General features: G+C 38.3%; 1 protein-coding gene across 1 annotated transcript in view; it reads right to left on the reverse strand.

The window, feature by feature from the left end:
• The window catches only part of KCNQ5 (potassium voltage-gated channel subfamily Q member 5), a 278,870-nt gene that overhangs the window by 85,820 nt on the left and 168,197 nt on the right, over positions 1–24,853 (reverse strand). The window contains exon 2 of the mRNA XM_033055747.1: positions 1,181–1,271. Within this exon, the coding sequence (XP_032911638.1) occupies positions 1,181–1,271 (91 nt within the window). The remainder of the gene's footprint in view (positions 1–1,180; positions 1,272–24,853) is intronic.

Here is a 24,853-nt window from a genome sequence, read left to right on the forward strand (position 1 = left end):
TTTACCAAGTGCTGTTCAGATTTGTAAATAATGGGTCTAGGTACAAGTGTGGGTTTAAATCTGACCATTTTTAGCCCGTCTAATGCCACCTGATCTTTTCTTCAGAGAAAGAAAAAGCACTAATACAGCTAGGAAGAAAATTGCAACATTTAGCATGATTCTCCCTAATTAGCCCTGCTAAGAAACCATCCAGTGGAGCAGAACACCACATACCTACACCTAGCCAGCTCTGGACATTTAGTTCAGATATTTCATGAGTGGCCCATTGTGCTGTAAAGACATAGCACACCTACATAATTATGCTTATCAGCCTGCTCATGCCATAATTAATTAGGGAGCTGTTCTGAAGACCAGAGCTTTTGGATACATACAGTGATGACAATTAAAATGTTGGCATTTGTCAACAGTTACTTCACCTCAGGCTCTACCTAACAAGCCACAGTCTGCTGAATACATGGAACTGAAATAACCACGGTAACTCTGGGTATAGGATGACCTTTTAATATTCACTACTGCCTATCCTCAGGACATCTCTTGCAGAACTAAATGGCCCATCAAGAGGCAGATGAATAAAGTGGCATCTGTACAATACATGAAAAACATTAAGCACTTTTTGGGGATTAAAGCCATTTTCATTTACCTCTGAAGGGAAAAGGGAGAGATAAACATAATACAAAAGCACGTATTATGAAGAAATAATGAAACTACCAGATCCTACTGCAGCAAATGCTGCTAAAATGTTGGTATCTACCAATAGCTAGCCTAAATCTGTATCTAAGATACCAAAATTAATTCCTATTTTAAGTGCCTCTTACTACATACTGACTTTATAAATGACAGCAGCAATATCAAAGGTCTTTCATGCTCAATCACTGCCAAACTGCAGTAGAAAATCTATCAGTTATTAACCACAGCAATTCTCAAGCAAAGAAGGGTATGTAGTACCATACTCTATTAGCACTGTCTTATCATCTGACCTGTTTTTAAAGAAAGATGGTAAAATTGTCTATTTTATAATATTTTTCATCATTCTGAGGATAAGGTTTTGGGTTTTTTTTTTTTTTTTTTTTTTTAAATGCTCAATTATTGTGTTTTATTACTTTCTACATGGTGAGGGAGATGATTTGAATATATGCAAAAGTATCTGTAAAACTGTCTTGTATTCAGAATTTTCACTTACCAAAATGAAGAGACAACCAGAGGCAAGTTTTGTGTGTTCAGGAATAGTAGAAAACACGGACAAAATCAAGCAACCAAACACAAGGAGAAAACTGAAAAAGAAAGAATATTAATAATTGTTAATATTTTACAGTACCCTGACCCAGTATCTATATTGATTTTACTTCACCAGCATTAATAGAAGACTGTCTCTGTACAGTCTTCATTAGTAGAGGGGAATACAGCTACCCTTAACTTAGTTCACTGAAGATGTTAGAATAATAACCTGTTATTAAATCTATATGTTTCTGAGCAACACTACTAGAATTGAGAGAAACAAGATTTTCTTGGGAAAATGACCCAATATACACAGATGTTACTTTTTGTATCACAATCCTGTACCTTTACGTCCAGATAGTCTAAGTGTCTTTAAAGAAAGATCTCCAGTGGGAGGGCTGCTTCTCAGGTCTGAGAAATAATTTCTCCCACAACTGGCCACAAATACCCACTGCATAAGCTTACTGAAGAGCTAAGTTACATATGGCATCTATCTGTCCATCCAAAACAACCTCCTCGTGAGCAGCAGACTTTGTGTACAAGCAACCTGCAGTGAGAGGTAGAGCTATGAACAGGCTATATTCTGGGAACTAACTTAGTATCACACAATCCACTGAAGAGGTTAAAACTATTACACAAGCTGAGCAGTTACAATCAGGAAAACAAGCACAACTGATAGTTTGCATGAGCCTGTATGTTTCATGATATTGATGAATACACACAGGTAAAAAAAGCTAAATCTTTTTGTGAGGAAGATCCAAACAAATGGATGAAATGCAGAAATTCTTGCATATCCCATGTCCAGCCCTTAGTGGTCACAGCACATGTGCTTGCAGACATGAGCCAGCAGAACTGGTACTGCCCTGACACATATACTGTAGGTGGAAAGGATTATCCTTTCCTCTTGTACTGCTTCACCACTGGGCTAGTGAAACCATTTATGAACTAGATCAGAAAAGAGGTTAATTTTACCCACAGTATCATGAGCTGACTAATTAGCACCCAGCAATAATTGATTCTACCGATGTTTTGCTAAATTCCTTCTTAAAACATTTGTCAGTCATGCTGCACAATGAGTCAACTAACAAAAAGCGGGCCTTTGACTATTTTCTGAATTGCTGGGACTCATTATTAGCTGATGTTCTAACCCACATGAACAGATATTGTAATTAATGCAGATAGATATATATCCCTCTCTGCCCTTATCTTGACCCATGAGCCTTTCATTATACTTTCTCTCCTCCCTCCAGCTGAGGAAGGGGAAAGATAGGGAGGCTTTGCTGGGCACCCAGGGTCAATGCACCACACTGGGAAACCTCTGCCCCCAAAGCTTGCAGAACTTGGCTGAAAAAGGCCGTGGTCTGACTTTGAAAGTGAGCTCTGCTTTGAGCAGGATGTTGGTCTGGAAGACTCACAGAGGCTTTTATCAACCTACATACTTCTAACATGTTTCTAACTACTGGATACAACTTTAAGATATTATTACATCTGCATACACTTGTGCTGCAGGAGCTATGAGGACTTTTTCCCACAGAACATATGGACTTTCCATAGTGATGTAATATAGGAGCGCTATAATATACATTACATAAAAATATAAATCTAGTCTTCTGACTGTCTAGTAGAAAATCTCTATCTGTAATGCAATAAGATTTGGAGGCACATTTTGTAGCATATCACTTAAAAGCTGGGGAGAAGTTCTACTCTGAAAATCAAATATGGTAGGAGCTTGCATATAAATTCTATTAAGGACTGTAAATAAAACACTCTTCAGGTGGGTAAAATGCGCATTTGGTACACACCATTGGCAAGTCTTACCTTCTAGACTACAGAAAGGTGAAGATCAACACATGCTTCAAGATTTAATAAAATACTCATTCAAGACTCATGCAATCCCAGGCATGAGTACAGGCTGGGCAGAGAATGGATCAAAGGCAGCCCTGGGGAGAAAGACTTGGGGGTGTTTCTGTTCAATGTGACCTGGCAATGCATGCTCACAGCCCAGAAAGTCAACCACATCCTGGGCTGTTCAGCCTCTCCTCAGAAATGAAGGCTCCAGGAAGACCTTGGAGCAGCCTTCCATCACTAAATGGGGCCTGCAGGAAAGCTGGGGAGGGGCTTCTCACCAGGGCTTGTCTCACATAGGACAAGGGGCAAGGCCTTAAGTTGCGGGATGTAAGATTTAGGCTGGGTATTAGGAAGAAGTTCTTGACTGTGAGAGTGCACTAGAACAGGTTACCCTGAGAACTTGTACTTGCCCCATTCCTGGAGGTGTTCAAGGTCAGGTTGGATGGGGCTCTGAGCAACGTGACCTAGTGGAAGATTCTCTGCTCATCGCAGGGGAGTTGGATCAGGAGGATTTTAACATCCCTTCCAACTCCAAACCTTTCCATGATCCTATTTTTCTATGATTCTATTTTTCTATAATTCTGTGATTAGTGACAAAAATCCATCTTGTGAGCAATTTTCCCCCCCTTCACTTCACTTCATAAAAATGGAAAATCTCATAGAACATTACTGGTAGTTTCAGCTGCTGCAGCCTTCAGATGCAACCCCCCTATAATTACATCCTACTGACATAGGCATAAATGCGGTTTCTTCTCATTAAGGCTTGCATGGAGGGCAAAATAAAATTAAGAAGTGACTAAGAATTTACAGTAAAAGAATGTAATTTCCTTTTGCTGAGTTTCTTTAGACCTGAATCAATTAAAATGACATTTGCTTATTTCCTTTGTGTTTAGGTATTAAAAATTGCTCGTTTGGTTTTATTCCTGTAATACCAACTAAATTGGAGGCCCAGTTGTACTGGGTCTTATCCAAACACACAATACCAGTTTTCACTTGGAGAGATTTCTTATAGCACAATTATGGAAAACAGACACAGCAGGAAAAAATAGATTCTTGTTCCCATATCACAGTTGGAGACCATGGCACAGTAAAGGTAAGGGCCTTGCCTAAGGCTACACAGAAAGTGGAATAAACATGTGGAATAAACCTGAGCCTTTTAAGTCACAGCCCAATCCCACACAAAACCATCGTCCATTCACCCACCACTTGCTTTGCCATAGTCTGTCAGGACTGTGATTTAGAATATCACTGTGGGCAAGGTGTTTATTCATAATAGATGGGAAAAGTGAGTCAGGAGAGGGAATGAGTACAGTTAAGCAGTGTATTAATCAAAATAAAAGCAAATATTCAGGAAAGCCAGGTGCAGTGTGGATTAGCACCTGGTTGACATAGTTCTGCAGTTTATCCATAAGGAGCAAAAACAATCCTCACAGCAATACCTAAAAGCAGTCTTGGAAAGAAATATTTCCCAACTTCTATAATTCTTGCTCTCAGTTTTTCCAGAAACACAAAAGGGCATAGTGCATCATTATTTTTTAATTATTGTTATTATTATTATTATTAAAGAACAAAAGAAAACTATTTGCATTTATCAACCCACACATTCAAATATTGCCCCTCTGTCCCTCATTCCTCCCTCCAACACTGAACATTTCTTTTAGTGCCACTCAGCATATTATGCCTAAAATTAAACTCTAAGCATTTTTGTGGAGGGCAGAAACCCAGTCCTACTAGCCTGGCAAAACCAAAAGCAGACACTTAGGTGCTGTGAAACATAACACTAGCAACAAAAGCAGAATATTTGCAGTCGTTTATATATCACTGAAGTGCTTTCCTTCAAAGTAAACTAATAGTGAGGATTCAATAGCTATCTTTTTAGTGCAATCTGTTTACTCAGGCCATGCAAGGAAAGCACCTCTCCTTTTTCCTGGCTGGAACTGAAGGCATGAAGGATGCAGCAACAACTTTCACCTGGCTGAATGTTAAATGAGGACCTGCCCAGCAAAAATGAATCCCTAAGGTTTAAACATCACAGTGGTCAAAGTTTATCAGAAATTCTTTCCAATTGTGAATTATTTCTTCAGTGACAGATGAAGTGTAGATGATTGCATTAAGCCCTGGATAGTAATTTGATAGCACTCAATAGAAGAAAAAGTATTTTCCCATGCCATCATTTGAACTGCATGCTGCGATACATGCTGTACAAGACCATGCTGCTGTAGGTAGAGAGTAGTAAAAAGCAAAACACAGAGCAATTATATTTGGCCTCTAGTGATTCAGTCTGGATCATATCATTGTTCAGGCTGAAAAAAACAGATGGTTTTTCCTCATGCATTCAGTATCAGACAGTAAAACATATGCCTGAGGCAGCAACTTCGCATAAAATTATTCAAGTACTGCTATAGCCTTGTATTTTATGAAAAGCAGCAACTTCCATTTTGTTTCAGCAGTAATCAGTTTTGTTGCAGATCCTTTCATCTTACTCCCCTGCTCCTGAAAGCATATACTAATTGGAGAAAAGCCAGTTTATGAAAGATAATATAACTCAGACACTTTGATATTTAATCAATCTGCCTCTCGTAAACTTTTCTAATTGGTTAATTAGGGCCTACCAATTCTCCATTTATATAATTTTCAGCAGAATTTTACTACTGTTTTATTTAAGGGCTGTTCATCTGGAAGAGGATGTTCAGCTTAAAGCGATTGTTAAAGCATCACTTAAGGAGTATCATAAGGACAAAAAGTACACCCTGGGAAGATTTCTAAGATCTATTTTGCTACATAACTTACTGCTAGAATTCAAATAACTGGAAGTTAAACATCTGCAAACTTTTGTGGCCTCTTCTGTAAATAATAAAAATGTATCACTGTTAAAGTGGCATAATTAAGCAATTAGACCACCAGAGTTATTTTCCAATATTATTTGAGGTCCAATGTAATCCTGATGCAGGTAAGGGCATTCGTTATGACCAAAACTGTTTGCAAAGCATTGGCAGTGCCATTATTCTGGATTTTGTACAGAAGGCAGAAAATGTTTGAAAGCTTTTGCTAACTCTAACTATAATCAAAAAGTAGCTCTTATTTTTCTCCCTGGTATACTAATGCAGTTGCTTGCAAATTTAGAGGAAGTTGTTTGCATTCACGAGGTCTCAGTCTACAAAGTAGTTATTTGAGCCCTTCCATAAGTAATTATTTCCACAGCCAGGGACAGTGACCATGCTTTCTTGACAGTGATCAGGATCTTGCTGAGTTGAGTACCCAAGTGCTGCCTTTACATGATTTTTTAATGCGAGCCATTAGATAAATAAATGTGCTGAAGATTATACTGGATGGATAGCAGTAATAGACACATTACAGGTTTAGATAAATGGGTAAAATACCCAGAGAAAACCCTATTAAAAAAAGAAGGAAAGCCAGTCTTTCACAGCACTGCTACACTTTCATGGGGGCTATTAATTTTGGTGAACAATTCTCATAAAAAGCAAAAAGACAGATCTGCCTTGGCTAGGTGTTATCAGCACTCTCACCCCTCTTGATGTTTGAAAGGGAGAATTTACAGATTCAGTATCCCATGCAGCTGCTGGAGAAAACAGATGAAAAAACATCATCTCCTAGACCAGGAGTTATTTTTGTACCTACACACAATTTTCAAGGCACCAAGTTCCCACAGAAGAGGAATTATGCATATTGTTCACCTGAGAGCTGGTGGACCATCTTCCATCCCAGAGCAGACATGAATGCTCAAGGCAGGAAGACAACACAAACCTGACAGCACACTCAGCCTCTGGGCACTTCCTGGTGCCTCTGGGCAGACAGTTATCACAGGTGGCTGGGAATGCCCTCTCTGGTAGGATATGGAAAGAGAAACGCTGAAGCATTTTCCTAGCTTCAGGAAGAACTGAAAACGAAAACGCCATCTAATGCAGGCATGAGGTGGACATTTACACAGGTCCTGCAGTATCTCCCTTAAAAAGTAATCTTTTCAACATTCCTATAAAACAGATAATGCACTGCTGACATGGTGGAAAAGAATACAGTTTAACAGTTTTGATAGTGCAAGCCATGCGGATTAAATTTTCCATCATTTGTAGTTTCAGCGTGACTTGTTTATGCAAGAAAATGAGATATGACAAAGGTTATTACAATTTGTTAAGAATGTTTGACAAAAGCTGCATGGAGAATAAGCGCTCTTCCATAGAAAAAGCTCATAAATTTCTCCTCTAGACTTCCTTTAAAATGACTTGCACTTCAACCTTTTCTTCAAGTGGAAGAGTGTAGCGTGTTGAGGGCTTGATACTGCACTGCCTTCTACCCAGAAATAGTACAACCCTGGCTGTGGAGAGGTAGAGCATGAAGACCTCACAGTCTTAGAATGGGAAAATAAACTGGATAGGAAACTTAATAAATAATTTTTGAGAAGAGAAAAAATATTGCAGCGAACCTTTTATATATTCTTTCTTTGTGTTAATTGCTGCATTTTCCAGAGATACAGAAATTTGAGCTGAATTTCATGTCTGACTTTTTAAAGAAATGATCATACTGCTGAAGCAACTTATTTAGAAAGGTGAGTTTTGTCAGGCTGTGAGGGATAGATTTTGTTTTAAAAATATTTTTTGTTCCACTGTTGGATATTTACTCTTTCTAAAAATTAGAGTAGTTCATCAAGAAGGAGAAAGTTTAGATTTGCAGTGTGAAAAAAAGTGTTGTCAACCTAAATTGTTCTTTTCTGGCATATTTTTAAGGAATCGTATTTTTATCAGAGTCTGCTAAGTGATTGTATTTGGCTTCTATTGACAAAGCAATGAAGAGGCTATAATAGGAGATGATATCAAAACAAAGCAAATCAAATAGCTCAAGTACCTGTGGGGCACAAATAAAAGTGTCATTTAATGCACATTTGATAATCCATTCCATCATAAGCAAAAAATAAAATATCAAGGTAAGTTTCACCAGGGTTCCAAAAAAGCAGGCATTGTACTTCCTTCAGCAAGCACATTCATGCAAAAGAAAAGAAAAGAAAAGAAAACAAGAAATGCTGTTTCTTAATGCTCAGAGATACTAGTGACCTTGATATTTTCTATTTTCATTTGATTCAACAGGAGATAAGAGAAAAATAAGAATAAAGTATGTGCTCCTCCAGATTTTAACTATTTTAATGATTAGAAGCATTATACTGATTTGCTTCAAATATGTATGAAACGACAAAATGGTCCTTTTATCACTCTAAAAGCAAAGATCTTTTTGTTGACCAAAATTTTTAAATGTGAATGCTTACGTAATTTAGTAAATAAAATTTGTATTTAGATAACTCTGTAGGTTTTTTCTTTTGCATCAAGTAGCTTCAACACCCAGTGAGAAGTCTGGTAGCTTGCACAGCAACCTTTGCTTGATCACAGATACTTCACAAGGAAATTAATTTAAAATATGAATAGAAACTATGTTGTCTTTATAACTGAGCACAGGTTGCAGAATTTATATAATTTTTTTAGAACATTTACAAAATAAAGATAAGAATTTTATCATAATGAAATAGGGAAAATTTAAAGAAAATATGAACCCGGGGAAGGGAAAACCACTACATAACCTTTTCTTTAAAATAATTTTTCTATTTCAGTCTATTTTTAATTAATTTTTTTCACAGCTTAGGGCAAAGGGAAGTACTCAAATAACCTTTTTCTGTAAAAGTGCCTGCTAACATACTGTACTTAGATGTCTTACTAATGAGAAGAATAATTCTTAATATAAGAAATGTGTATATGTGCAAGAAAGAAATGTGTTCTGTAATCACCAGCATTATCCACTATAAAATCAGCTTTTTGGATCTTAAGGATTTAAGATAAAAATATTGCCTCTACCTCATGTTTGGTTGGATCTTTTTTTGACTAGCAGAGCAACTTAATAGAAAGATTGCAGGACTGCTGGGTATTTTTTTATGCCACAAGAGCTGCCTGTTTTCTTGGTGCCCAGAGTGCAGCTCTGGCTCTGGCAAAGGCAAGGTGTGATTTACTGCAGAAGGGCCAGACATCAGTTACCTTCATTGCCTAATCGACCATCAGTGGCCCACGGTGCCAGCTGGCTTTGGCAGCTAAAACTAAGAAGGAAACACATTGAGTTGGGAGAAAAATAGCCCTCCTACCTTATCCTCTGGAGTTAATCCCACTTACTGTGATTCAGCTGGATCCCTGAGTAATGAGACAGGGAATAACACTCCCAATGGCATCTCAGGGTCTACACCATTGAATGCTAAGCGCTGCCATTAGAATAATTTTGGCCTGGGTAAAACACCACTTTCCTAGACAGTTCCTGGGTATGGTCTGGGAGTTACCCAGAATTTCATTTCTGAATGAAATTTTTCTCTGGACTTGCCTGTACATCTTTTATTATGGATGTCAAGTATTTGTGTTGAAAACACACTATCAAACGAGCCTATTTAGCAAATGAGCTGTAATTCACAGTGAGGCCATTTCACATCCTGAGGCTATATCACAGCACAAGCCTGCCAGAGTTCTAGAAGCACTTGGACAACACTCTCAGGCACATGATGTGATTCTTGGGGCTGTCCTGTGCAGGGCCAGGAGCAGGACTTTGATGATTCCTGTGGGTACCTCCCAATTCAGAATATTCTTTGAGTCTGTTATTTCAGTATTATTTTACATCTTAATCAAAGGTAAAGATGGGGGGAAAAAAATCTATTGATAATGTAATCATTGAAATTCAGGCACCTGTTAAGACAATTAGCCCAACTTGATTATGGGAGGCTGATATTGTGGGAAGCACTCGAGTCAGCTGTGCATTTTACACCTAAAATACTTTATCCTGTTGAAGAGCTCTGGACCAAAAATCAATTTCCTCATTTCTCTTACTTTTCTCCTGTAGTATGTTGTATACTGGATTCTGCTTCTGTTTTACATTTGTTTTTCATTGATATATAGTTGGCAAAATTGACAATTAAGGAGTTTTTCAGGGGAAAAGGCACTCAAATGCAAATACAAAGATACTGTACTGTAGTACATGAGCAAATGTCATTTCTTTTAGCCATGTCTCTCAAGAAGGCATCTTAGCAACCCTTGGCTACTTCTACAAATTTTTATTCTTCCAGACATGTGAACAAAGAAGTACTCACAATGGACAAAGAGCCCACAAATTCTCCAATAATAGCTTTCCAGGCTGCAAAATAACATGGTTGTTCTGGCAGTAATGCTCAAGTCCATGATATAGATGAAGAATCTATGGGATATCTGGCTTTGTATGGGAATTCCTATCTATTTGCTATCATTAAGTGTCATCACCTCACATGTTAACAAGAATAGTAGATAAGAAAATAAGGCACACTTAAAAAAAATATTTCTTTTAAAATTAAAAAATTAAAATATTTGAAGTAGAAACACCAGAGCTTTGAGGTGTATTGTACCACGTCATTATATCAGCCTGTAGTGACTGTGGGAGGAATGGTACAAAGTGATAAAAAATCAGAGATGCTAATTAATCTGATCACTTTTTGATGATTCAATCCAACAAGTTGATTAACACGGGAATGATTTATCACATTTAATACACTGAAATACAGAAGAATATTTTTAGGCACTCCATTGTGGAGTGTTAAAAAGGAGAATGAGGAGGCAAGAACAAGTCTATCCTGGAAAAAACCCATATATTCATGGTGGAATTAAAAAAAAGTGGTAAGCATAACAGTATTTACAAGTCCAGGTTACCTTGTAGCCCCAATGTCCCTCAGAGCTACAAAAGAAATCTAAGCAGCCACAAATGCCAGGGCTTATTACACTTGGCAGAAAAATGCCATAATGTTATCAAGAACTAGCTTTTAAAAATTTCTTCTAAGTACCAAGATTAGGTTTTCTTTCTCTAACTTTATTTACTCCTAATAGCTGGGTTTGGGTTTTTGTTGAAACCTTACAGTTGACTTCAGTGGAAGCATGGCTTGTGTTGGGAATTATGAGCTGACTCATAAATATCACCAGAGCAGAGAAAATCCTGTTAATTTCCTATCATTTTCTCCCAGTAGTAAACAAGGATATAAATGGAACACAGAATATTTTTCTAACATAATGCACTGTTAGTATTAAACTTACTTCTAAGAATCAATCACGGCACTTTAGCTTGAGGGTGTTCAGTTTCATACCACGCCATTAGTCTTGTCTTCCTTAATCTAAATAAGTCCTGCACTTTCTGGAATCTGAAGTGCCCTTTCTTGTTGTTAGGCAGCAGCACTAACAGACCAGAACCTGATGGCAGAAGCATGTGAGATTGCAAAAGAAGAATCCCATCTTGAAAGGTTCAAATGAAAATGAAAATTTCCCGAGTTTAACTTACTAAGAGGAACACTTATCTTCTCTCTATGCTCATCCATGTAATATTGGCAGGAAATCAGCACAGTCTCAAATCTGAGGGACCAGTGCAGTGTTCACCTATTTCCTCATGCGCCTAAGTTTCTTTGTGTTTAAAAGAACAGAAACACACTTTGTAAAGCACTAGGTCTTGCTGGAGAGGGAACAACAAACAGCTTATGGCTTTGTATCACACACTACTTTGAAAACAGAAAACTTCTTGTGCTGTTTAGGTCTTGAGACCTAAAGCAAGATGTAACACTTTTCACAATAAGCCTTTATTTTGTCTGAGTCTCTATAGTCAAAGCCCAATGATGTGACTCATTTCCTCTATTTTTCAGGGTCTTTTATCTCATAATCACTCCAGCTGGAAAGAGTGTAACATAATTTCTTCCGTGGCACCAAACAAGATATTCTGAAGTCCCTGCGTGGCGGGGCTCCAGAGCCCAGCAGTGGCTGCAGTGTGGAAGGGCAGCACCTCCTGTGCCCACAGCAGGGCCTGCCTCTGCTGGGTGTCTGTCAGGCTGCTGCTCACACCTCTGCCTTCCAACAATAATGTTCCTGTTTCCATGATGAGTTGTTTTATTAAATGCTGAGTTGTAAAGGTTCTGGAACAACTGTTGCGCTTATGCAGAATGTTAAATGCACAGCGATCACTTATTTTCCATATGGGGAAAAGCTTGCCCTTTGATCTTAAACACATTAAAGCTGCTGCTTGCCCGTTTGAAACAACACATGAGGGTGCTTTTACTTTCCAACATTTTATCTTACAGTGGCTTTCACTCTTTGCCAAAATTGTTCTGCTCAGAAATTTGTGTGAAACAAGTCTGCATTTATCAGACATATTGCAGGCACAGAGATAGTCTTATATGAATTTTACTTTAGCAGATAAGCTTCCTTTCACACAGAACGATCCTGTAAGCACTTATCTAAGTGTTTAAGGCCTGGCTGGATGGGGCTTTGAGTAATCTGACCTAGTTGCAGGTGTCCCGGGCTGCAGCAGGTGCATTGGACTCAATGAGGTCAGTTCCAGCCCAAACCATTCTATGATTCTGTGATTCCATGTGCACGGTTTGATCAGAGATGACTGTGAGCTGAGCACTGCATACTTCCAAGGCTGCAAAAGAAGCCCTGGAGATCCCTTTGCTATCCACACAGTTGAAGTCAGTTTCCTGGAGCTTCAATACACAAAGTAGTAGCCTTCAATAGTTGCATGGACCGTACTAGTAAACAGGACTTTAACTTCCCAGAACTGGGGAACAGGCAGAAATGCATCTCTGCTAGAAGGAGAAAAGCACCTCTGTCAGTACAAGGAAGTCCATTTATCTGCTATATTTCAGCTAAGAATGAGTCCTGGATCTTTGGGAGCCAATCTCTCTGTGACTCCTAACACAGCATAATACTCTCTTCAGTGTACTCAGTCCAGACAACTCCATAGAGGCTGTTCTAAATAAGGCACAGCATGTTGTTTTCTTATATTAACAATTTGAAACTGAGATACATGGTAATTTTGCCTCCTACAATTCATAAATGTTCACATTAAAAATCAGCAAAGGGTAGGCATTGAAGAGCTTTTGCAAATTATGAGTCTTTGAGAGTCCGAATTCTTAACTCTCTTTAAAATATTAACTCAAGGGCACAGGAGAAGTTAGGTAGAATTGAGAATTGGTCCTTCCCAAAATAGGAGTGGTTTAAGCTGTGTATAGTGCCCAGACAGAGCACTTCCAGCACAGCCTGGAATTGTTCTTAGTTGAGGTACACCAGCCAACTGCACCTCCTTGTAGAACGCATTGTTTTTCTCCTTCCAACTGAGATGCATGTCTGCCTGTCCCCTAAGGAAGCCTGACAAGAGGAAGAGTAGATTCAGGGTGAGCCAAAAATATTTATATATTTATGTGTAAAAAATAAGTTCTGCTGTTTTCATATATTTTGTGATCTATTATGAACATTTATTTACCTAGCTTTACAGAATGGATGTTTAACAGTACTGGGTGTCTTGATTTAACTGAAAAATCATGTAACAGTATCCATCCATTCACATGAGAGCACACAGTTAAAAAAGTAACCCAATCAACCAATATATCAAAGCAAAAGAAGATCATTTAGTCAAACCTTTCTATAAAACTTTACGAAATAAATAGCGTTTTAGTATGCCCAGAGCAGCACCGAACTCAGACAATCACAGGCAAATAAATAACCAAGAACCTGTCTGTTAGAATGAGCATATTAATCACTAATGAAACTAAAGTTACACTGGCTTCTTTTACTAAGGAAGTTCATAAAAATCACAATCCTATGTTGGCTGGAAGGGACCTTCAGCAGTCATCTTGTAGAAAGCAAGATTACATCAGCTTGCTCAAGGTCGTGTCCAGTGGAGTGGTGAGTGTCTGCAGGGAAGGAGGCTGTGACATCTCTGGGCAGCCTGGTGCAACACCTGGCTGCCTGCACAGTTACATTTTTTTCTTAACATAGATAGAGTTGCAATTCTTACATAAGAAACACGTTACTCCTCAAAGTTTAATCATCAAACAGTTTCATAACTTTTTTTCCCAGCTCACCAGACTGCATCACTCAATCTATTATGTTAAGAAGTTGTTTTCCTGAGCTGGGATGATGGATAGTCTGCAGTCTCATCCTTCTGGTGCTATTCTCTCATAGCTATTCCTTCTTACCTCAAGAACCTCACTGAGTTTGTTCTTCTAGTTGTAAACCTAACATAAATCACAGAATAACAGAATCACAGAATGGCTGGGGTTGAAAGGCACATTAAAGATGATCTAGTCTCAATATCAAGGCCCCTGAACTCAAAGTACCTTCACAGTTCTCTGTAGTATTGTCACTACCTGCATTTCTATTCTTAGTACTCTCTTTCTTTCCTGTTATTTTGCTGGTTATTTTTCCTTCAACCCAGGGAAGAACAAAGCTAAACCACTGTTTTTGCTATAATGATAGACGTGGGTTTACTTTGCTATAACTTGACTTACTTGTTCATATTTCTTTTATCTTGTCAGAGAGTTTTATCTTACTGAAAAGGCAAGAAATATCACCAAATCTGTGCCAGTGAAGTAAAAAAGGGTGCATGTGAATGATATATTTATTATTTAAATTATTATTTCTTTACCAGCACTGAAGGATTTTCCAGCAATTAGCTGATATCTTCAGCCATAGAAACCCTGTTTTGAGCTACCATGCTTAGGAGTATTCATTTGCCTGTGGAGCACTTTTGAGGCTCAATGCAGTGATTAAATGCCCAGGCACAGGTTCAGATGTCCAGCAGTGCAGCACTTTCATTTGGAAATGTATTTATCATCTCTTTAGCAGGTACATGATGTCTTTCCACAGTGTGTGGCCACAGCCCAGTAGGTCACATCTACACCTGCCTACCTTATCAGCTTTTTTGAGTTTGGGGGAAGAAGGAGGATTTGTAATGAGAATCCTACAGGATCTGTTTGAAGATGAAAAGGCTACTTCAGCCAGTGTGCTGAAATGCAAGCACGACCAGGGTGGCTGGAAGGCTTTTGCACTAATGTAGACCATCAGATAAAATTACTTTAAAAAAATGAATATTCACATAATTCTTGGCACTTGTAAATGAGTATGACAAGGAGTTCACTTAGCCAGGCTTCTGAAGAGTACTGGTGACTGCAGCACCTCATGAGACGGAACTTTTCCATGTCTTTGGGACATGGGAAGAGCACAGCCCATCCACAAGGCCCTGCAGGTGCAGGTACCATATGAATGGGCTGTACAGGCAGACATTGGCCTGACTGCAGAGAAAAGTGAAAATACATATTGAATCCCTGACAACTGATCTGCAGGAAGACTTTTTCTTAAATCTAGATTTAATCTCTAGCACTTAACAAGAAGTAAAATGTAGCTTTTTGCTTCAGAGGAAAGGGGAGAAGGGAAACAAAAATCTTTGATTGATTTTTCTTCACAGACCAAAAGAAAAAACTCCAAACCCTCCCACCCAGATGCTTTTGCCAGTTGCCTCAGGAAGTCTGTGGCTGGCTGAGTGTGGATCAGGTGACAGCTAAATGAAACACTTGAAAGTTTCTCTAAATAATTTGATTTTTCCAGAATTTAAAAAAGAAAAGTTAACTTCGTAATTCAAGTCCATATGAATCTACTTTTTCATGGAATAAAGTTTGCTATGAAGTTCTTTGCCATTTCACTGTCTGAGCAACCACAGACCAAAGCCTGTCCAGCTCTTGCAGCAGTGGCTGGCAGCAGATATGAAAGGAAGACTGTGGAGGAGCCAAGCTGGTTCTTTACCAGCAGGCTGTGGCTCAGGGGCTTCCATGCTTCAGGCTGCAGATCTGAACTGACTGCTGCTATCAGGTAGTGTAATCTCAGTTGTGGAAACTGCATACTTTTAGCATGTGTACAAGCTGTGAATGATTTGCAAAATCTAAGAAACAGCTCTATGAAGATGTATATTTTCATTTGTTCACCTGAACCTACTCCTTAGAACCTGCCCTGTTGCCTCCTCCATGTGGCATTCTGAGTGGCTGTCAATCATTGCTGTTAATTTATTCTGCTTGCATCTTGACTTTTTAAATCCTTATTATGTGTTGCTACAGAATAAATCCTTTTTCAGGAGCTAGGAAAGTTACAAACAGAACTGAGCTCTGATTTCCAAATTCTAATCCAATGACCACTGAACCCAGCCCATGTCAGGCCAAGCAGGTTTGCAGCATTAATGAATGCTGGTGTCTATTTTCCATGACTCACAGTGAGGTGATATGTCTGGAATAATCTCCATCTGCTGGCTTCTGTAACTTCATGACCAGATCTGTTCTGTGGAGACAGCTACACTATGAGGCTGAGCCACTCAGACACTCTAACTGTATGTACAGTACCTAACATTTCTGCTTTGCACCACAGGACAATAGCATATTGCTACATAAAGAGACACTGCTGTTTCAAAATAAATTTATAACCTGCAGGATACATAGGAGCTGGTTGGGACCACACAAACTAATTTTAAAACTGCCCTTTTTTGTGTTAAGGCAGTTCCTAGGTAAATCTCATATCAGATCTATGGAGGAAAAATGGGGCTAAAATGCACTATTTGGAATGGCATTACAAAATATCCAAGGGGAAAAACCCTCTAATTGGCAGATATATTGTGAAATCTGCCCATGATTTGTGAAATAATGATACAGTGTGGGTCACAGAATCACAGAGTGGGTAAGGCTGGAAGGGACCACATCTGGTCATCTGGTCCCACCTCCCTGCTCAGGGCCATCCCAGAGCACGTGGCACAGTGGAATGTGTCCAGATGGTTCTTAAATATCTCCAGTGAGGGAGGCTCCACAACCTCCCTGGGAGATCTGTTCTGTTGTCAGTCACTCACACAATAAAGCAGCTCTTCATTTTCAGGTGGTACTGCGTGTGCATCAGTTATTTCCCATTGCCTCTTGGCACGACCAAGAAGAGCCTGGAAACATCCTCCTGGCACCCTCCCTTCAGATACTGACAGACAGTGATAAGATCCCCTCTCACCCAACACTTCTCAAGGCTGACCAGGCTCAACTCTCAGCCTTTCCACATAAGAGACATGCTCCAGTCCCTTCACAACCCTCTGCTCGACCTGCTTCAGGAGTCCCCTATCTCCTGTGTCCTGAGTAGCCCTAAACTGGACACAGAACTCCAGATTTGGCTCACCAGAGCTGAGTAGATGGGCACGTTTACCTCACTCGACCTGCTGGCAATGCTCTTCCTAATGCACCCCAGGATACCATAGTTCTGCAACAAACAAATATAAAATCTCTTCAGCTCATTAATCTCTGGAAAAATCAAACTGCTGCTCACAGCTTCAGTGACTCTTGGTCCCCCTAGAGTCAGCAGAAACTTCTCTTGCTAAAGACTAAAGCTGAACCTTGGGTAATTACTGCACAAATGCAAACAGCTTGCTTTTAAAAAATTCTTCCGTGCATGTTGAATGTATGTGATAGATTTAAACAACATCATAAATGTAAACTGTACTTGAGAAAACTGAGCAGCTGCTAGAGTCCATAAAGATAAAAGAAATGTTTCCATAACATTTAATTTTAAGTTGACATTTATATAACAAAACTATGGTAAAGCTATGTTTAGCTGAAGTTGTTTGCATATTTTGCATCCGTATCACCACAGGCTCTCTCCCTCATTTATATAGTTACCACATTTTGGTAACCACATTTGTATAGCAGAGGCAACAGCTACCGCAAAAGGAAAACTGAAAACCAGAGAATTTGTAACATTTGGATAAACAAGCCATCAATCCTCATGTTGTAACTAATCAACAACTGGATGTATTCACTTTTGACTAAAGCAATTGCCCCGTTTTGAGTAACAAAGACACATAGCAGAGTTTGTTCCAAGTTCTTGAACATTTAACTGTGATAATACCCCAATTAATAGGATTTTAGTTTGTCAGACAGAAACCCACTATTCTGAGTTGTTTGCCTTAGCAACCACAAGGCCATAGAAATGTATTTTTTTCAGTCCCATTGGCTTAGTAAGGAAAAGGCTTAAGCAGACATAAGCAGATCCCTTCCTGACTGCCACTGCAATGTAGAGTTTTGCTTGATACACTACCCTTTTTAAGAAATGCAGAAATGACCAATTTTCATATTTGTGGGGACATCCCATCCCTGACAGCATGAGCAAGAGATTTGCTGTCAAGATTAATAAGGTTAAGATTTCTTGAATCAGCTGCTTTTTTCATAACAAATCTGGTAGAGAAACATATATCAACTGCAGCAAGCAGTTGCAAAGATGGGTCTTTACTGCACTTAAAGGTGTGAGGACACAGTGAGACCATAGTGTGTGTCAGCCTGCCAGGGTCCGCTTTAAGTTAACTTGAGCTAACTGGAGTTCTGACAAAGTGCAGCCAAAGCAGCAAGAGGTTAGCTCAGGCTAGCTGGCCCATTATTCACCCAGCTTTCCAGACAGCCTGTGTAATTCATGCTTGTGCTCCAGCCTGGCACAATTATACTACTCTAATTTGCAGGTTGACTGCATAAAAACTCATGAGTGCCCACAAAAGCTCCTGCTGACTTCATCTGAGATTTTGGAGGTGTAAGAATGCAATTTACCACATGATATTTAAAATAAATTTCTCAAAGGATCTCTTACAGAAGATTATCATGTTTATCTTTGTCTCCACACAAACAGACATTCCCTGTGGATCTAAGGAAAAGCAAGTTTAAAAAAAATAACAGCATATCATTAATAAATGCTACGAAAAAGCCTGAAAATTTCAATGAAATGAGAAATTCAGGAAAAGCTGTGCATCATAATCAGCAAATTCCAGGGCTTATACTTAAAGCTTCAATTAGGTTGCATGACACCAGTGGACTATCATAATACAGAGAAGCCATTTCTCACTACTGCTGGTCCTTGCAAATCTGTTAATAGAAACAAATCCAAAAGAAATAAAAGATTACACATCAGTCGCGTTAGTATTCAATGAGTAAATGTCTCAGGAAGATGCTGAGGACACTGTTTCAGCCAGCACTTTCCACGTCTCCCTCCCTGCTACAGTGCTGAGAATAACATCACAGGCAGCAATAAATACAGAACAGCACTAATCAGATTTGTTTATGAAGGGAAACTACTTTCTTAGTAAAGCTTCCAGCTCTTTTTAGAAACCTCTAATGTTTGAAATAGTAAGCATTTTTGCACGCAAGAGTCAATGAAGTCAAAGAAATGTGCGCAGAATCGAGTCTGAAACCAAGATTCAGCTTTCTGTTGTGATGGTTGCAAAAACACTCCGACCTAAGGGAACACCTAAAAGTGTTTAGCTGCAAATGTGGAAATATATATTCAGTGAGATTTTTTTAGAAGTTCCTCAAATTTTGCACCTTCTACAGTCTTCCTTCAAAATTTAGCCTAAGAAATGTGATAATAATTTTATTCTTTTTGACCTGAAAGACATTAAGACGATTTCAAATACGGTGTTATGAATGACAATATAGTCTGACTACAGTTTAGTAAGAATGTTCATTTGTATCACACAGTTTGTGAAACAAAAAATAGTGATACATTACTGAAAATGGCTAAAACCAACTGACTGCCACTCCTAAGAAGAGTGATTGAAATGAACTGTGCAGCTTAAAATATCTCCCCATTGCTAAAGAATGCATTTTCCAGTATTAAATCAGAGAAAGGGACTTTAGACAGCAATATTTAGGAGGCAAGTTGTAGTTGCTTACGCGTGTCTGGAAAATATTCAGTATACAGGAAGCATGGTCTTGGATGGAGTATCACAGGCTTAGATATGACATTAAGAGCCAATTACAGCTCCAAATTATTTCAGGACACCAAATCCATGTTTTCTCCAGTTCCTTTACCATCTTGCAGGCTTCTCTCCAAGTTATTAACAGTGTGGGTGAGAGGCCATTGGCTTCATTTCCCAGACCTGAGTGCCACCCTTGAGAGGAGCTCCCAGTGAAGAGGTACTTGATGCTACTGAGCTGGAGATGGAGTGCAGGGAATAGCACTATATTTACAGAGCCCCTGTGTGGAAGATGAAAAAAAAACCCCATCCTCAATTTTTAACTTTGAAAACCTTGACAAATCAAGTGCCAAGAAATTTTTAGACCTTGCTCTTGTTAAGACAGCCTTGAAGACAAAACTAAAAAAAACCTAAAAGGTAGCATATTATGTTGTATAATACTGGGAGTAATGACACAAAAGATGTATTGCAAGCGGTAATAAAATTATTTTCCACATTACATGAGCAAAGAGTATTTTTGATAGTAAGAGATAAAGGCAAGACTTTGTCCCTAAAATGATACCAAGATGAGAATGGAAGTCTTGCAGATGGAATATTGTAAAGATTCTCAGCATGAATGTAGTGAGATTCTGCGGTGAAGAACTTTCTGGAAGCATGAATGAGTGCTGGCCATAGCTTTGTGTTAGGACATGTAACTGTCTATTCCTTTCAGGAGGGTAAAGAGGAAATGTAAAGAATAAGTGACAGTAGAACACTTGCCAAGGGTCCACATGCAACAGAGATCATGCAAGAGGAAATAAAACAGTCAAGGGCAACCAAATCAAAGCAACAAAAGAAATAGAGAGCAAAATAATTTTTTTTCTACTGTTTTGTTTTGTATTCCATAAACATATTAAATTCTTTCATTTTGCTCTAAAAAAAAAAAGCTTTGAGAATTTGTCTTTTAGTGGTATTCTTCCATATAAAAAGATCTCCACTGCTTGGATTGTCTTTCTATGTTCTGCTGACTTATCTAGTGGATATATAATGTTGAAATTACGAGGTCTTACTGAATAAGTAACAGTGTTAACGGAACTTTGGAATAAATGCTAAGTAGCTTTAAATGACTTGAAAGTTATAAAAAGAAAAGAGAAAAAAAACATAGAATGAAAGATGAGATAGATTATGGAACAATAGCCTGTTAAAATAACCTAGTCTAATTTTTATAACTGCTCAAGTACTCAAAACATAGCCAAATTTCCATGATGCTACTGACTGAATGCCTTTGAAGACTTATTCCAACAGACTTCTCATATCTGAACAAAGAAAACAAAACTGTATCTTTTCCATGAGTTACATACAAATCTTAAATTAACAGGATCCAGATAAAAAGGTAATAACAACTGACAAGATTAATAAACTACATGAGCACACACACTGCATTGGCAGCAGGTTTCCATCAGCCTGAATCCTCAGGCTTGCCCTTCACTTCTAAGCTCCCTGTAGTTGCATTAAACAGATGTCAGACACAATTTTACTGCAGAAGAGGAGCCAAACATCCAAGCCGTCCTTTGAGCTAAGCCTCTTTGGAAAGATGGTATGTTTCATCAGAACCAATCTTGTGGTACACACTTATCTTAGAGGCAGGTTAACAGGATAGCCACCAGTCAAAAATACTCTCTCCCACCCATCCAGCTGACATCATGAGATTTAAATCAAAGGTTTGGGGGTGGTGTGTGAGAAAATGTCTGGAAAGACATATCTAGAAAACCCAATGAATGTAATGAGATGGGAGTTCAACTACTATAACACACCACCTATGCTTGTCTCCAAAAAAAACCACCAAAAAAACCAACCTTAAAAAGCTGAGGCACAAATGTAGTATCTGGCAATTACTAACCTCGAAAAAATTAAACCCAGTGAATTGGTCTCTTTTCCAGGCAGTGTAGCAAATATCCAACCAGCACTGCAGATAGACACTCTAACAAATACCACTTCCAATGAAAGCTCTCCTTCCAGCATCCACAAACAAGTGCATGCTGCTGACACAGCATCTTTCAGTTACCCACACACCTTCCCAGGAAAATCTCAAACAATCCCACACAAAACCTGCAAATTTAGACGCAAAACATCTTCTACCCTATAAGCTATCTTTTATGGACCAAAATAAAGATCGCAGGCTGCTTAACATCAGTAATTCTCCTGCTCTCTTGCTTAAAAGACAGCAGCTGCTTTGCTTGTCTTCAAGGCTAGAAGTGTCCCAGGCTGAGGAGCTCTTGGCTGTGCAAAGGTCACTGACATAATCCATGATCTGGCTGGGTTCAATCCAACATTATTCATTTACCTGTTTCTTGCTCCCTCAACTCATTAAATAAGCCTTAGTCCTCCAAGGAAGAAATGCATTCCAGCCCTAGACAAATTCGGATTTTTCTCCATATTGAGAAGCAAAATAGCTAAACGAAAATTAAAAACTATTTCCATATTCTCCACAATTCCAAATCTAGAACAAATGAGAATTCTTTACACATTTATTCAGCACAAGCATGTTTAAAGTTTTTCCAGATAAAAAAGGAAAGATGTGTCCTACAGGAGGAGACACCTTGGTGAGTTTCAGAGTTATTTCTTTGGTGCAAGACTGAGGAAACCCTCTTGCCTGGCTTATTTAGCAATTCAGCACATAAGAAATTCCTGACATCTCACATATGATTATTATATTTCTGATGCAAATAATAATTTGAAGACTTACAGATATGCTTCTTACAATAAAGCGTAATACTTTTGCCAAGGAATATATTTTTGCAACAGAAAGAAAATAATCAATAGGTATTGTGTTTTATGTGTACAAAACCATAGGAATCACCAATTATTCAGATAACCTTCACTCTTCATTTTGCTCTTTATTGCTATCAGTTAAACTGTAGTGCAATTCAATTATTTTGAAGTAATATACTAACTGTGTTTTACTCTTACAAGTGTTTGGAATATGAGGTGGAGGGTTCACCTTTAGGCAGTTTCAACACACACGTTGCAGCTTGGTTTGCAGATTGTGGTGCCCTGAGTAGGTGAAGTATGTTTAATAAGGTTTAGATTTAGGTTAGGAATTAGGAAATTAACTGTTTTAGATAAGAGCAATGAGATGTTTTTACTGCAACAGCAACTTACACTTTTTTTCTCACTAAGGTGATACAGGGAAGTGCTGTTAAATCAGAATGTTCAGACAACTGAGAAAAACACCACAAAACCTAATTCCTTGTGATAAACTCACCTCTAGGCACAATATTAGAATCAATTTTGTGAATATAGCAATAGAATTAGATCCACTGAGGTTGATTTTATCCTCAGAGTAAAAAAAGATTTAGGCCCAGAGAATTAAGGAAAAAGCCCCAGAGGACTTTGCTTTCTTCCCACAGTAAACTAATCAATGCCAAAGTGATTGTGGTCCAACTTTTACAACAAAATAACCAATTCTAAAAATTTTATTAGAATTATTACAGAAATATTTCTCTCCTCCTTCTTGCAGAAAAAAAAACTGCCAATGCCAAGGAAAAGAGACACATAATAAATGAAAAAATCTTTATATATTAGCTTTTGCACAATTTCAAGAAAGGAGAATGTCCATCCAAAGGCTGAGTCCTCAAGCATAATGCAAAAGATAGTGCATGGTAAAGTTTTTTCACTGCAGCGGCTGTAGCAGCAAAGGTTGGAAGCTTGTTGAGAAACTGATCACTGACTTCACTTCTCTTTTTCAGCTTTTATTTGAGTTATGATGCTATTGCAAGCAGTACAGTTTGGTTTATAACCTAAAACAGGAGAAAAAGGATGGTTTCATCTTTCAAGTAATTTGATTAGGAACTGGCCAAGCTACATTAGAATCTGCTTGAAACGAGCTCTTCACATCTTGCAGGATTAAACCCTCTGTGAAATTTGTACAGTGTGAAAAATTCCTTGCTGTCCCACTGGTTTAGTGTGAATTTGTGCCGTTGTATGATGTTTGTGCACTGATGGTAACAGTAAATATCCAGAGAAGTTTCTTGTGCTTTGTGAAGCTCAGTGCGGTGGCACTGCAGGGCCAGGTGCAGCACAGCTCCAGGGAGGAGAGCAAACACCTTCTGGAAAGCACTGTTCACCCTCTCATCATTTTCATATCAGAAAAAATGCATACTTTGTTTCTGCCTTTGGAAAAATACATCCACAGAAAGATGAACATGCCCATGTCTGATCATTGCCCAAGCCAAGATTACTCAACACACGTGCATGAAAGGATGAAGGATTGCTCCCCCCATAGCCCAGCTGAAAATGATAATGCAACAGCTACAAAAATGGTTTTCTGTGATTGAAATTTCACCATCCCTGTCAATATAAATCCTGGATTTTGATAAAGAAATATAAAATTGAATTTTTAAAATTGAATTTTTAAGAAGAAATGAATAATAATTTGTTCCTAAGCAGCATTTACATGCTTATGCAGCTGATAATTTTAGAAATAAAAAAAGCATTTTTCTGATTTTTTTTCTCTAAAACTGGAGTTTTGACTTCTCCACTCATGTTAACTATTCCAAAAGCAATTTCAAAACATTAATATACATTATAACACAAAAGCACACATAAGGTCAAGTCAGTTGTGTGTAAAGCAGTATCTACCAGGTCTAATTTTAACAGCAGTTTGGCACCAGTGGCTTTTGTGTTGCCTGGGGGTTTTCATTACAGTAGTTAGCTGCATTATATCATTGACATCAAAACATCTCTGAAATATCACTGGTTTTTTTCTTCTTCATATATTTTAATCCTTTGTTTATTTTCACAAATATATAAATATAGATAACAAAGCCTTGTTAAAACGCAGAACTTAAAAAACTACTGTCCTCAATATATCACACTTGGTTAACAACAGAAGTTTCCAGACTGCTTGATTGTTATTACAGAATTTTTCCTTCATCTGTCATAAAACTTTTCCTTCTGTACCTGACTGAAAAGGTTCCATTTCTCTTAACACCAGCTAGTGTTATTATTGCAATGCTACTTCGTGTAAATATTATGAGATCGAATTTTCTCAACCACTCCATTTCATAGACAATTTAATAGGTACTTCCTCTGAAACGTGAAGGCCAAAAATAAACAGATTGAAAAAAAATTGTGAGTGCAACATTATTTTTGAGGTCAGAAGGGCAAACACTAGGTTGGAAGAGGAGGGGCAAGGGGAGAGCCAGAGAGGAAGGAATGTGGGTCTCTGTCTTGCAGC

The sequence above is a fragment of the Catharus ustulatus genome, chromosome 3 (genome assembly GCF_009819885.2).
Source record: "Catharus ustulatus isolate bCatUst1 chromosome 3, bCatUst1.pri.v2, whole genome shotgun sequence".
Lineage (NCBI taxonomy): Eukaryota > Metazoa > Chordata > Aves > Passeriformes > Turdidae > Catharus > Catharus ustulatus.